Source organism: Anguilla anguilla, chromosome 18, assembly GCF_013347855.1.
Source record: "Anguilla anguilla isolate fAngAng1 chromosome 18, fAngAng1.pri, whole genome shotgun sequence".
NCBI classification, from domain to species: Eukaryota; Metazoa; Chordata; class Actinopteri; order Anguilliformes; family Anguillidae; genus Anguilla; species Anguilla anguilla.
This window is the reverse complement of record NC_049218.1, coordinates 3320937-3333899: the sequence shown is the minus strand read 5'-3', so window position 1 is coordinate 3333899 and position 12963 is coordinate 3320937. Positions and strand designations below refer to the sequence as shown.

At 46.1% G+C, this 12963-nt stretch overlaps 1 protein-coding gene across 1 annotated transcript; it reads left to right on the top strand.

The window, feature by feature from the left end:
- The first annotated feature begins 906 nt into the window (after positions 1–906).
- On the top strand, positions 907–12960 carry ubtd1a (ubiquitin domain containing 1a). Its single transcript, XM_035400151.1, has 3 exons — positions 907–2036; positions 8156–8383; positions 9757–12960. Exons 1-3 carry the CDS (start codon positions 1958–1960, stop codon positions 10170–10172), a joined length of 723 nt encoding a protein of 240 aa, XP_035256042.1. The 5' UTR covers positions 907–1957; the 3' UTR covers positions 10173–12960.
- Positions 12961–12963: the final 3 nt, after the last annotated feature.

Sequence of the window (12963 nt, the reverse complement as noted above, 5' to 3'; positions counted from 1 at the left end):
TACTTGCTTGTATATTTTATTCTGTGAGGTAGCCTATCAGAGGTATCTTTTTTTAAAGTATGAAGTTCATGTCTTTGTTTCATTTTTGTATTATTATTATCATTATTATTATTATTATTAGTTGTAGTAGCAGTAGTAGTAGTAGTGGTGGTGGTATTGCTATTTGTGATGACATTGACAGCTATAAGCTATGAACTTTCCGGTCTTTAATCTTTATAAAATGGCAGACATTAAAATAGTACACTCAAAACAATGTCAGATTTATAAAATGTGAACTGCTTATCTCAATTGTGTGCTAATTGTTTCTAAGACTAAAATGACACTAACATAACCCCTTGTGGAGCTGGTCTCAAATTTTTTAATGTAGCCCTAAATCTGATCAATACTAGGTTAATATAAAAATACCAATCAAAGTATCTAATATCAATTTAAAAAATATACGAAAGGTTAATATGTAGGGACTATGATGGAAATTCTGACTTTATGCAGCACAAATAATATGTGTTTCAATTACAATAATGAAAGAACCGTGCATAGCAAATTAATTTCAACTAAAATACGGAGACATTTTTTATTACAGGATAACACTTATTGCTAACATCTGGCAGGTAACCAACGCCAATTACAGGATTGGCTATATTATGGTAATGAATACTTTTATGGGTTTTTTTCAGAGAAAGAAACTGCAGTCGAAGGTTAATGTATAAATGTAATAAACATTTTGTTGTAAAATAGTTTCTTTTCTTAATTTGCAGTAGGCGTTGGTGTTTTCATTGATTACTGTAATCATGTTTCTGTTAAAGACCACCACAGACGCGCGTGCATGACTCACGTGATTTACTGTTATGTGATGCCCTACCTAATGTCACGTGACGCAATTTAATCCCAAAGAATTTTAATGGATCGTTCTATTTTGTCCAATCTCCCATTGGGCAACGCGCTCACAAGTATGCATTTTTGTCAATCATATTTGCATGCACTGACGAGTACTCGAAAATAAATTACATACGCCCCTACCACACATTATAATCATCGTCGAGCATGCGTGCGAAGAACAATATCGCTGGCTATTTAGCGGTTGTGCAAACATTGGAAGAGGGGAGTTCAACCTGGAGTCTATGTTTTGAACGACTCGAAGTATTCAGCAACGGAATGCGTAATGCAGAAATTTTAAGGAGTTCGCCAGTTGTCTAGTCTAGAGAAACCCAACTATGCAGATAGTTAGATGGCTTGATAATACGTGTCTCTCTTGTGGTTAGGCAGAAGGAGAAGATTAGCTAGGTAGATAACGATTTTAACACGGCAACGTTTGGCAGTTAGCTGCAGCTAACTTGCCGAGACTACCCTGGTCTGGAGCGGACCCAGAACTCAGACGCTGCCTGGGAAAGTTCCGTTGCTCGCTGGATGTCACCATAACGTGATTTGCATGCAGCTACATCCAGAAATAACTTAAATCAACACACCCACATGTGCCGAGTGTGTTAAATGCAGCCAGCTAACACAATAATGTTTGCTAGCTGGCTAGCTTGTTATCGGCGCTAGTTGGGTAGTTTGCTACCGAGGTAGCCGGTATGTCCGCGACCAAACAAATAGAACTTTGAGTTGTCACCGTGTTGGATTTGCCCTGTCTGTTTTCAAATTTATAGCATAATTATCACAATCATTTGGATCTTTGTCGGACATTTAACTTGTTACGATAGGTTCATCTTACGTATTAGCCAGCTAGCTAACGTCTGTATAACCGTAAGAAAAGATTATTGAGTGCGCTTTAGTGAGGACATGTACTAGGCATTGAATGATGTATATAGGCTATGTGTTTTGAGTTGGGGTAAGAAGTTGGGGAACGCTGTTACAATAGCTGTGTAGTGGCGACACAACTGAACTAGTTTCAATAAACCGAGCTGTAATTTCACGGCAGTCAGGAACTATTTATGGAGCAACGACACCCCTGACTGCCATGGGAGGCTGTGTTGGAAGAGAGCTTGGGGACACGCAGGGGTCATCGAGGAACGGTGGAAGGACCCGCAAACGTGGAGGTATTCTTCCCTTCAACCTATCCTTACCCTTCTCAATGCCGACCATGGTATTTGTGTCATTTAAACCTACGGAAACAATGTGGCTTGTGAACAATAGCCAGCCCTTTATGTGCTCTTAAGAAATTAATTTAATTGCTGAGTACAATTTGGGGCACCAAGTTTCTTCCTACAATATGGAAGCGACATGCAACTTTCTCGTCGCTTGTGTGGTTTTATTTTTCTGGAGAAACAACAGTTTTCGATCTGACGTGTTAATTTATCAACTGACAGCATAACTCTTACATCTCTGCGTTAGAGAATGGAAATATGCGTAGAGGGCAGAAATTACAAAAATAACAAAAACACTACTAGTGAATTGCACAAATAATCAGTAATTCCATCTAGCCATGTTTGAATAATACACACATTTGTAACTGCTGCCCAAATACCATAGCAATGTTTTTCTCCCCAGTGTAGTTTTACCAATATTTTGCTCAGTTGTGCCTGTGATATTGATTAACCCTTTCACACTCGTACAACTATGAAGTGGATGCCTCACCAGATTATTTGAAAGGTTGAGCCAGTTTATGTCACTGGAACGTAACCAGGCTGGCTGGAGGGCTAGCCCTGGGGAAGATACCTAGGGAATCTTTGCACTGGAGTCTAAGGACCGGGTTCCCTGGCACAGATTGAGCTTAGTCCTGGACTAAACTGAGTTTTGTATGGAGAATCTCTGTTCGAAACTGAATTTAGTCTAGGACCAGGCTTAATCTGTGTCTGCGAAACTGGCCCTAAACTTGTTTTTGCATCTGCTTTTTGCCAAATCTAAGTTCAATGACAGGCATGCTATGATGCTGCATTTGGCTTTACACTGTCGTACGGTACTGCAAGTGGAAAATGTTTTAAGGTGACAACACATTCCTCACCACTTTGGCTACACATACGCACACACAGCCAGGGCACGATGTGTGAGGGGCCCTGTAAAAATAACCACAGCTGTTATATCATTGAGTTTCTGCTGGATTAACATGCATGAGAATTGGTTGAGTTATACAATGACAGGTTGTCCCAAATTTCTTCTCTGGACTGTGTAACACTGTGCTGAAAGCTAGTGAACAGCCAGACTGTGTGACTAAGTCCTGTGGACGGCCGATTATCAGCCCGTACGAGTCCCCCCCCCCTTTGCAGACAGGGGGGTCCTACAGCGGCACTTTCAGTCCTGTATATGTGAACCCCTTTCTGCTTTCTCCCACTGAATACAGAGGAAGTGCATACAGAGGGCAGACTGTGGTCTCTGCTTTTAAAAAAAAGCTCGTTAACATACTGGTGCTTTCTCCTCATTCACAGGGAAGATGAATGGGCGTGTCACAAGATTTAGGCTAGATTTAAGGGCTGCTGACTTTTTACGAAAATCCTTCGAAGATCAGTGTCTTAAAAATATTTATAGAAATGCTGAATTTAGTGGTCAGATTTACATTTAGACTGTCATGTAAACTTGTGTGCACATGCATTGGCGCATCTGTGCCAGATTGGAAACTTATAAAAGGTGATTTAGAAAGTCTCGTACCTAGAAACAGTAACGGTGTGACATGGGACAGTCATGAAACGGCATGTAACTGTCTCTCTCTTGACCTTGTTGTTGTTCTCAAATAAACAGGTATATATAGTTTTCGATGTTTTTGTAAAAGCCCTCCCGGTAAATTGTGCAGAATAATGGCTAAACTGCGGAAGGATGGCAGTGTGTTGCTGTCTCTTTACCCTGGTGAGGATTACCACACTGTGCTGCTGGACAAACAGGGCTTTGCTGTCGCGGTTTATTTTTGACCCATGGTTTTAAATGCGGCTGATTGGATCAGGGGCCCTTTTTTTAAAGACGCGGTTACCACACGTTTCTCAGATCAAGTGTATTTATGTCACCTGCGGAAATGTTTTCTTAGACTGGATTTTGTGGAAATGATGCAGTAAAATGTAAATGTGACCACAGCACCCTGGGACATTTTACCTCAGAAGTGCTTCGTATTGGGGATTAGGTGAAAGTATGTGTGCTGGTGTTCTTCCACAGCAAGGTTTTGTTCCTTGCCGTGCTGATGGCTTACTGGTTAAGAACTTGTTACAGGCTTGATATGATACAATTAGTTTTTTTAAAAAGTTTATTTGTATTATTTGCTTATTTTGCGAGAGTAATTTTAAACAATTAGTAGTTGCAAGTTCGTGCAAAGCGTTGCTTGTCTGGGCTGAGCCAGGGGCTTTAGTGGATTAAGCCGGCCGGGCTTCCAGATGGTTCCTCAGACGTAGCCTGTGCTGTCCTGCTGGAGTTTAGAGTTCAGCCCCCTGTCCCTGCGGAGAGAGCCAACATGGGAGTCGGGCATTCCGACAGCTCCCGCAGCTACCGGCACTCGGTCATCGTCGGGTCGAAGCGTAAGTGTGGAGCAGGGGGGTGTTTGGTCCTCCCTGTGGGGGGGGGGGGGGGGTGGGGTTTCGTTCCTCCCTGTAGAGGTGTTTTCATCCTCCCTGGGGGGGTGTTTTGTTCCTCCCTGTGGGGCTGTCTTTCGTTCCTCCCTGTGTTTGCTCTGTCTGTGATTGTTTGTTTGTGTTGGAGGGAAATTAACAGGGTGGGTGCCTCTCTCTGGCCTGTCTGACGTCCGTAGAAAGTCGTGTCTGTGCCCAGGTGAAACGTTTGGTCAGTTTTGTGCAGCTTTTTTTGACTGGAGATGCAGGAGAATGTTCCCCCTCTGCCCCCCCCCCCCTCCATTTTTTTTGCAGCAGGAACAAACATGCAAACCTTTAATTTCAACCGACCTGTTGACTCATCAACTCCTTCCCGTTTATGGTTTGTACATCTCTGATTATGGTGTAATTTTTTATGCAGGGATGCTGGATTTCTGGCAACGTGAATATGAGCTTCGGGCAAAGTGTCGGTTCTCTCTCCACAGTCGGGGGTCTGAGCCTTACAGTTTAATCCTGACTTGCATTTTTATCAGTTTATTTATGTGGTTTTAACCTTGAGTGAGTGAGAGAGAGAGGCAGAGCCCTGCAGAGAGCTGCAGGCTTGGGCCCGGCTGGCCTCCGGGCCTAACAGAAGGTGTGTGGGTCTGAGTCAGCACCGAGGCTCGAGTTACGCACAATCACCAGAAAAACACAGCTGGCCAAATAACGCAGGCCAGGAAACCCCCGGCCCCACACGCTGCTCAGAGCTCTGTCAGAAGCGCCAGTCTGTGTGGGGTGGGGGGGGGGGGGGGGAAACCGAAAAGGTATCTCGCTTATCTCTGAGAATTCATTGTCCCGTTGGGTAGATGTAACAGCGGTGGTGTCACTCCTGGCGTTTTTTGTGATAAGGATATCTCGTCTGAGCTGCAGCTGGGAACCAGCACAGCATAGGGCTCCGGCTCGTCTTACTGGACGAGCGTACCAAGGCCTGGCGTCTTCACGTTATCTCAATGAATTTTTAATAGAAATATTTCTACCGACGCTCACCATTACCCATGGCTGTTTTTTGACTGGTTGTTTGACTCTTAGGGTAGTGGCTGGGTAATGCCATCCCACCTCATGTAGAAACCTCGTGTGGGTAGGGTGTTGTAGGCTGAACTTTATCATTCATTCATTGAAGATTGATTGCAAAGGAGCACTCACAAGTTTCTTAAATTGATTTGCTAGCTGGATGCCCATCTTATTAGTTAGCATATTAGTGTATTTAAAGTGTTCATATGTATAGCTTCTGTAAACATAACATCACTGAACAAGCTGGTTTGGAGGTGCCCAAAGTGTATTTTCTTGCTTTTTACACCACATCCCTGAGGACGCCCATTTGACAGTCATAGTGAAGCTGACAGACTGTGGGAAAAATGTGTTTTGATTTTACTTGCATTACGGTCAACTTGCAATAAGCACAAGGTCTGAGGTTTATACACCTAAGAATGAGTTTGTATCTGTTTGTGCTAGAGGCATGATGTCACCTTAATGAAGACAGGAAACTCGTGCACTCTCAGCATTTTCCGGTGGACAGGAAGTCGGCGAGTCCTGATTAGTCAGGAAAACCAGAAGTGCTAAACTGTGTAAATTTACGTGCTGTAAGTCCCTAATGTTGTTGCACTGCAGTAAGTTATGTCTCTGGTGTGTTTACTGCTTTATTAGGTGTGACTACTAGTCCTGTAAATCTATAATTTTATCCGATAAATTACTGTTTTACATATGCTATGTAATTTGATTGGATATTTGTAACACATTAAAAACACATAACCAGCACTCACATTTATAAGAACAAAAGTACGAATAATTTAAGAAATGTTTTATGAATAAGGTCCATTGTGAGGACCAGGAGCAAGAAATTCCAGGGTGCTCCACACTCTGGTGCCTGTGGCCAAAGAGCACCTGGAAGACCACACAACCATCTAGCATAGCCAGACTTATAGCTGTTGCTTAGTTTGTGCCACTGGATCATGAAAATCGAGGTTTTCGTGATGTCCTTTATCTGAACGTGAGTTCAGTTGTTGGAGGTGTTTTCAGGCAGCAAAGCATGCAGAGAGTAGGCTAATTAAGTGCTCGGGAGGTGCTATAAAAAACGTCTCTCTTGGGTTTTGCGTTTTAATGAAACTGCTGAAATGGCCTAGGAGGGCATGGCAGGTAATTGTAACTCTGGAGCATTTGGTTTTTTTTTTCTTTTCTTTTTTTTCTCACACTTGAAGGTCAGTCCGAGCATTTCTCCTTTTCCCCACCTTTCATTTCAAATTAATTTTCCTCAGCAGCATCTGTACATTGCAGTACAGCGCAGTAAGCCGCCATTTTGACATACCTGAATGTAGTATGTAGTTTCATGTTACTCATGTACCATGTACCTCCTGTACCACTTTCACTTTTGACTTGACGTTACTCTAACCTAGCCTATGCTTACGGTGTGAACTGGACTTACTGCGTTCATGGCTATGAATACTGTTACATAATGAGTATTGTACCTTATCGGACCTGTGTTTTGTAGTTGTTCCAGTGACCTTCAGTATGCACTTATTGTACATCGCTTTGGATAAAAGCTTCTGCCGAATTAATGTGATGTAATGTAATAGTATCTTGTGTGCACTCAGATTTTTACCTCGAGCGCAGAGAAGATGATCTTCTCACACACGTATACTTCCATTAGCGGCAGCCTGAGGAGTCCGGCACAGTGTGCTGCAGTCTGCAGAACTCAAGCATGTCTCAGTTCAGTTCTGCGCACTTGCTTTTATTCACAGGTGGAATTGCTGTGCTTGTATCCACAGCAACCTGGCATGCCATGCCACCTGACCTCTGCTCAGTCTCCCAAAGAGGTGCATGCTGGGCGACGGCCGCAAATCCTGTAATGCATCACCTGATTACTGCGCGTAATCTGCCGCACTATAAATAATTCCTTTCTTTTTTTTATCAAAGTGACCTTTCAGGTGCTAGGCCACGGTGATCATTGATAGCCCCTGGAGTTGGGATTAGGGGAGGTTATGTAGCGAGGAGTGCAGGACTGTGTGTGGGGGGGGGGGGGGGGGGGGGGGGGGGGCGGGGGAAGGAAGCAGGTGAATCTCAGGGAGGGCAGAACTGAAACCTTGAGGGTAACTGGTTATGCGAGGGGCTTCTGGGTATTTTGTCACACTGTGGTCCAAGAGGAGCGCTCCTGTTTTAACCCCGGGGGGTAAATTGTCATGACTGTCATCAATACATGCATTACAGCTGGCCGAATGTACAGGTTTTGATACGGCATAGAATGCTGGTGATAGGTCACATATTTCTGCCCTGGTCACAGTAAAATCTGTGTCACATTGTAATAAGCCATATTGTTTACGTGTTCTTTAATGACCTTTTTCGCTGAAGTCCACTGTCCTTTGGGAATATTGGGGATATTGATTGATTTGGATCGTGTGGGAGCCTTGATTGGTCTAGGCCGTGTGGAAGTGATGATTCATTCAGACTTGTGTGGGAGCTTTGATTGGCCTAGGCCGTATGGAAGTGATGATTCATTCGGACTTGTGTGGGAGCTTTGATTGGACTAGGCCGTATGGATGTGATGATTCATCTGGACTTGTGTCGGAGCTCTGATTGGTCTAGGCCGTATGGAAGTGATGATTCATTCAGACTTGTGTGGGAATCCTAATTAACCTGGAGCCTGTCCCTCCTGTTCCCAGGACGCAACGAGCCCCTGAAGAAGGACAGGCCCAAGTGGAAGAGCGACTACCCCATGACGGAGGGCCAGCTGCGGAGCAAGCGCGACGAGTTCTGGGACACCGCCCCGGCCTTCGACGGCCGCAAGGAGATCTGGGACGCCCTGAAGGCTGCAGCCGTGGCCGCGGAGGGCAACGACCTCGCCCTGGCCCAGGCCATCGTGGACGGAGCCAGCATCACACTGCCGCACGGTGAGTGAGGAGGGAGGAGCCCTCCGCCGCCATTTCAGAGGAGCCCAAACTGTGGTCCAGGGGGCACGTTTTCCCCACTACATTTCTTGGATTGGCCTTTTTTTTAAAACACTTTTTGAATTCCCAGTCATAATTGTTAGCCATTTTACTTGCTGCAACATCTTTGCAGAGACCGCAGGCTATCGTGTGTGTCCTTTGAAATGTGTGTAGGAAACAACCGCTTCTGTTTTCCACTTCTGTGTTATTTGCACAGCTGGGATAAGCAGGTTATAGCCTGTTGTGTTAGCCTTGGAAAGGAGCGCACTTTGGCATTTTGGTTCTTGTAGTCCTTTTAGAGTTAATATGTACCATATCACAAACCAGCCTTTTTGGGCCTTCAGTTTAGGAATTTGCCTTTGAAGAATTGGACCCTTATCTCTCGGGTACCGTGTGTGAGTTTTAGCCTGCCTGGCAGAAATGTCTTTGAGGGAGATATTTCTGCCCCGCTGCACACCGCTGTGAACTGAAACTGCATTGTTTACCTGCCATCTGTTCAGCGCTTGTGGTTTATTATGCGATAGACATGATAAGAGCTGCATATGCATACAGCTGCAAAAGCTAGGGGCTGAGGAACAGGAGTAGCACTGAGAACAAGGGCTGAGGAAGCCATTTTAGATATTTATCTCCTATTCTCATCATCACTGATGTGTTATTCTTATGTTTCTGCTACATACATGCATTTACTAGACCTGTGTCAAACACCTGTTTGAAATGCTTTTGAGTACTGATAAAATTTGAAAACATTTTTGATATCCCCTTGAAATTTGAGTGGAACATGTTCCTAACCTAAACGAACAATCATGTGAAAGCAGAATTTTCTTCTGAATATTAGTAGATATAATACGTCTTTCTGTGAAAAAATGAAAATAAAAATCCCCCAAAAAACAACAGTAATGATCTGCAGGTATTTTACAGCAGCACAAAGGGTTAAAGTAATTCAAATAAATGATTATTATTATAAATTATTAGACCGGAAGATTTCTGTATTGATAAACGGCGTCTCAGGTCCCTGACGTTGACATTGGGCTGTGCTGGGCCGCAGGGTCCCTGATGTTGACGTTAGGCTGTGTTGGGCCGCAGGGTCCCTGACGTTGGGCTGTGTTGGGGTGCAGGGTCCCTGACGTTGACGTTGGGCTGTGTTGGGCCGCAGGGTCCCTGACGTTGACGTTGGGCTGTGTTGGGGTGCAGGGTCCCTGACGTTGGGCTGTGTTGGGCCGTAGGGTCCCTGATGTTGACGTTGGGCTGTGTTGGGCCGCAGGGACCCTGATGTTGACGTTGGGCTGTGTTGGGCCGCAGGGTCCCTGATGTTGACGTTGGGCTGTTTTGGGCTGCAGGGTCCCTGTCGGAGTGTTACGACGAGCTGGGGAACCAATACCAGCTGCCGGCGTACTGCCTGGCCCCGCCCCTCAACCTGATCACGGAGCACGGCGAGGACGACGACGCCACGGCAACGGATGGCCCCGAAACGCCCGCCGCCACCACCGCCGCCGCAACCCCGCCCAAAAACGAGTTCCCGCTGAAGGTGCGGCTGTCCTCGGGCCGGGACTTGCGGCTGAGCGCCAGCATGGCCGACCCCATCGGGCGGCTGAAGAGGCAGCTGCAGGCGCAGGAGGGCATCGACCCCGCCCACCAGCGCTGGTTCTTCTCCGGCAAGCTGCTCACCGACAAGACCCGGCTGCAGGACACCAAGATGCAGAAGGACTTCGTCATCCAGGTCATCGTCAGCCCCCCGCCGGTCATCTCCAACTGAGCCTGGCCCCGCCCGCTGGGGGGAGGGGCTGACGGACCTAAACCACACCCCTTCCGTGTGACCCGGCTGCCCCCGCTCACTGACTGAGTCAGGGGGAGAGGGGGGGGGGGGGGGAGACTCTAAATGCTGCTTTGTGTTGGTTAGCGGCTCTTCGGAGTACGAGTCCTGCGGCGCTGGCTTTCTTGCGTCGCCGTGCATGCTGGGATAGCCCCGCCCAGAGACGGAGGCCCCGCCTCTCTCACCACACACACACACACACACACACACACACCGCTCTCAGGGGAGAAGCTGCAGGGGTGCACCTGCAGTCCAGAGGGTCATTCTGCTGGTTAAAATGACTCTGGTAATGTTCGTACTCTTGTTTGCTCTTCTTGTTTTGGGGGGGCTAAGACCTGCTGTTGCCATGGCGCACCCATGCCAGGTGTATGCCAGGTGTAAGGCCACCCAGTCATGCATCTGCCTGACCCCTATACCCAGCAGGCACCAGTTCTTGCCTACTGGCGGTGTCTCAACTATATTTATTTTTCATTTTTCCTCTTCCTTAACAGAAAATCTGTAGCTTTAGATGCACACAGAAATGCACAGATGTGTTTGCCTGTAGGGTGAAAGTGACTGTAAAGCTAGCTCCACTGATAAGCAGTCTCCCTGCTGCAGGTGTTCTAATAGAGTGGCCAGCGCGTTTTGTATTAGCCCTGTGTGACTGCGCTCCTGTGTCCCGCTCTCTGAGACGAACAGTAGCAGGTCTGAGATCAGTCTCCGGTCCCTCTCCGCTCCCGCTGTAACTCTGGAGCGCACTTTACTCCGTCCAGCGTGAGGCGCCAGAAACGCCCGGGAGGGAGCCGTCCAGCCGGGTGAGAAACAGACTCCAGGGTGGGGGGGGGGGGGCGGCGGCTTGTGTGCGTCACGTTGGGTGTGTTGTCCCCGGGTGTCGCGCGTCACACGCGACACGCGCGGCGCCCTTGCGCGATTATCAACGCCGTCGTGCCCCGAAGCACGAGCGCTCGCAGGGGTTCAGAAACAAACAGCGCCTGGACCAAAACGCTGAGCACGTCAAGGGCTTTACCGCCGACCGTTAGCGACCCGACTGGCGAGCTGACTAGCGAGGGGAATCAATCGTAGATTAGTGGGCACATTTTCAAAGCAAACTTACAGGAAGCATTTAAATTACACATGACGAGATGATCGAAGTTCTTTTTGCACAAAATTAAGTGTATTTTACCGTTTCCATACGACATACACCACTTACCAGAACGGAAAGTCATTTTCATTTCCTCAGGAAACTTAAGAATGTGTATTTAAGAATTAAACCCAGAGCGATGTGCTCAGTCAAATGGCTTTGCTTCTTCAAGAGAGTGACCTTTCAAATGCAAATGTATACCTGCTGATGCAGCACACGACTGAAAACCTTCCCAAAGTTATATTGAGAGAAGCGCGTGGTGTTTAAAGGACCCGCCCCCTCTCCCTGTGTGCTGGACCCAGAGCTGTTCAGTGTGCCCATTGGTCAGAATGGGTCAGACGACCGCCATCGTGGTGACCATGACAACGATCGTCTGCTGTATCTTCTTTTGTCTGCCTGGTGGAAACTCAAACAGTCAAGTTGCCAGTTTGCCAGGCTGAGGTCGTGTCTGGTATCTTCAATGTCAATCTCAAGGTTGTATGACAAAGTTAAAAATGCACAGTATATGTCCTGTGATTTCACGAATGTAATTTTACATCCGTATCATAGGGAAGTCTTTTTTTCTTCGTCTTCTTTCCTTTTGTGTTTTTTCTTTTTTTATTGTTGACTTCACCCAAAGAATCTGACTCCACAGGAAGTGCAGTAATCCCCCCCCCCCTTCTTAATTCTTAAGAAATTCTACTTCTGTAAATTCTAAAAACCAAGAAACGATACTCAATCACACCACGGTTCATTTCTGATCACAGGTGTCACAAGTCTGCTCAGCCAGATCCATTGTGTGTGTGCACACACACAACTGAAGTCTGCTTAGCCAGATCCACCTTGCACACACACACACACACACACAAACAAACAACTGAAATCTGCTTAGCCAGATCCATTGTGCGTGTGCACACACACAACTGAAATCTGCTTAGCCAGATCCATCGTGCGTGCACACACACACACACACACACACACAGCTGAATTCTGCTCAGCCAGATCCATCGTGCGTGTGTACACACACACACACACACAACTGAAGTCTGCTTAGTCAGATCCATCTCTGTGAATGCAAACCACTGGGATCCCACCAGGTAAAAATTCTTCAATGGACTATAATTTTGTGAATTCCTAAAAAAAATGTTCATGTTTTTTTTTTTTTTGTTGTCAGTAATGTTTGTTTGAAATTGGGGAGGAGTGTTGTGATGTCTGCAGTGGAGTGCGGTGTTTCTGCGTGAGTCTGGTGAAATCAGTGAACTCTGAGCTGCTCACCGTGAACGCAGGCTGGGCCACATTAATAAAGCCATTCAATATTGTTTTTCTTCTGCTTTTTTTTTTGGAAGGGGGGGCATTAGAGAGGGGAGGCTGTAGGCTGCTTCTTTCATGAAGCCCAAGAACTTTCCTTTGTCCTGTATTATGATTGTTTTGGGGGGGAGGGGGGGGTCGGCTGTGTGTATGTGTGTGTATGTATGTATTGTGTATATAGTGACGTTGAAATGTATAAAAGTTAATATAACCTAGGATTTCTGATTTTATGTTCAATTTCTTTTACAAGTGGTGTATGCATTTGTATCTGAATTAATTTCCACCTTTGTTTTCTAAAAATTAATTAAAATGTAAAAATTGTAACTT

Coding starts and splice junctions, on each gene's coding strand:
- ubtd1a (XM_035400151.1), top strand. CDS start 1,958: ATGGGAGGCTGTGTTGGAAGAGAGCTTGGGGACACGCAGGGGTCATCG. Junction 2,037..8,155: donor AAGGACCCGCAAACGTGGAG/GTATTCTTCCCT, acceptor TCCTGTTCCCAG/GACGCAACGAGCCCCTGAAG. Junction 8,384..9,756: donor CAGCATCACACTGCCGCACG/GTGAGTGAGGAG, acceptor TTTGGGCTGCAG/GGTCCCTGTCGGAGTGTTAC.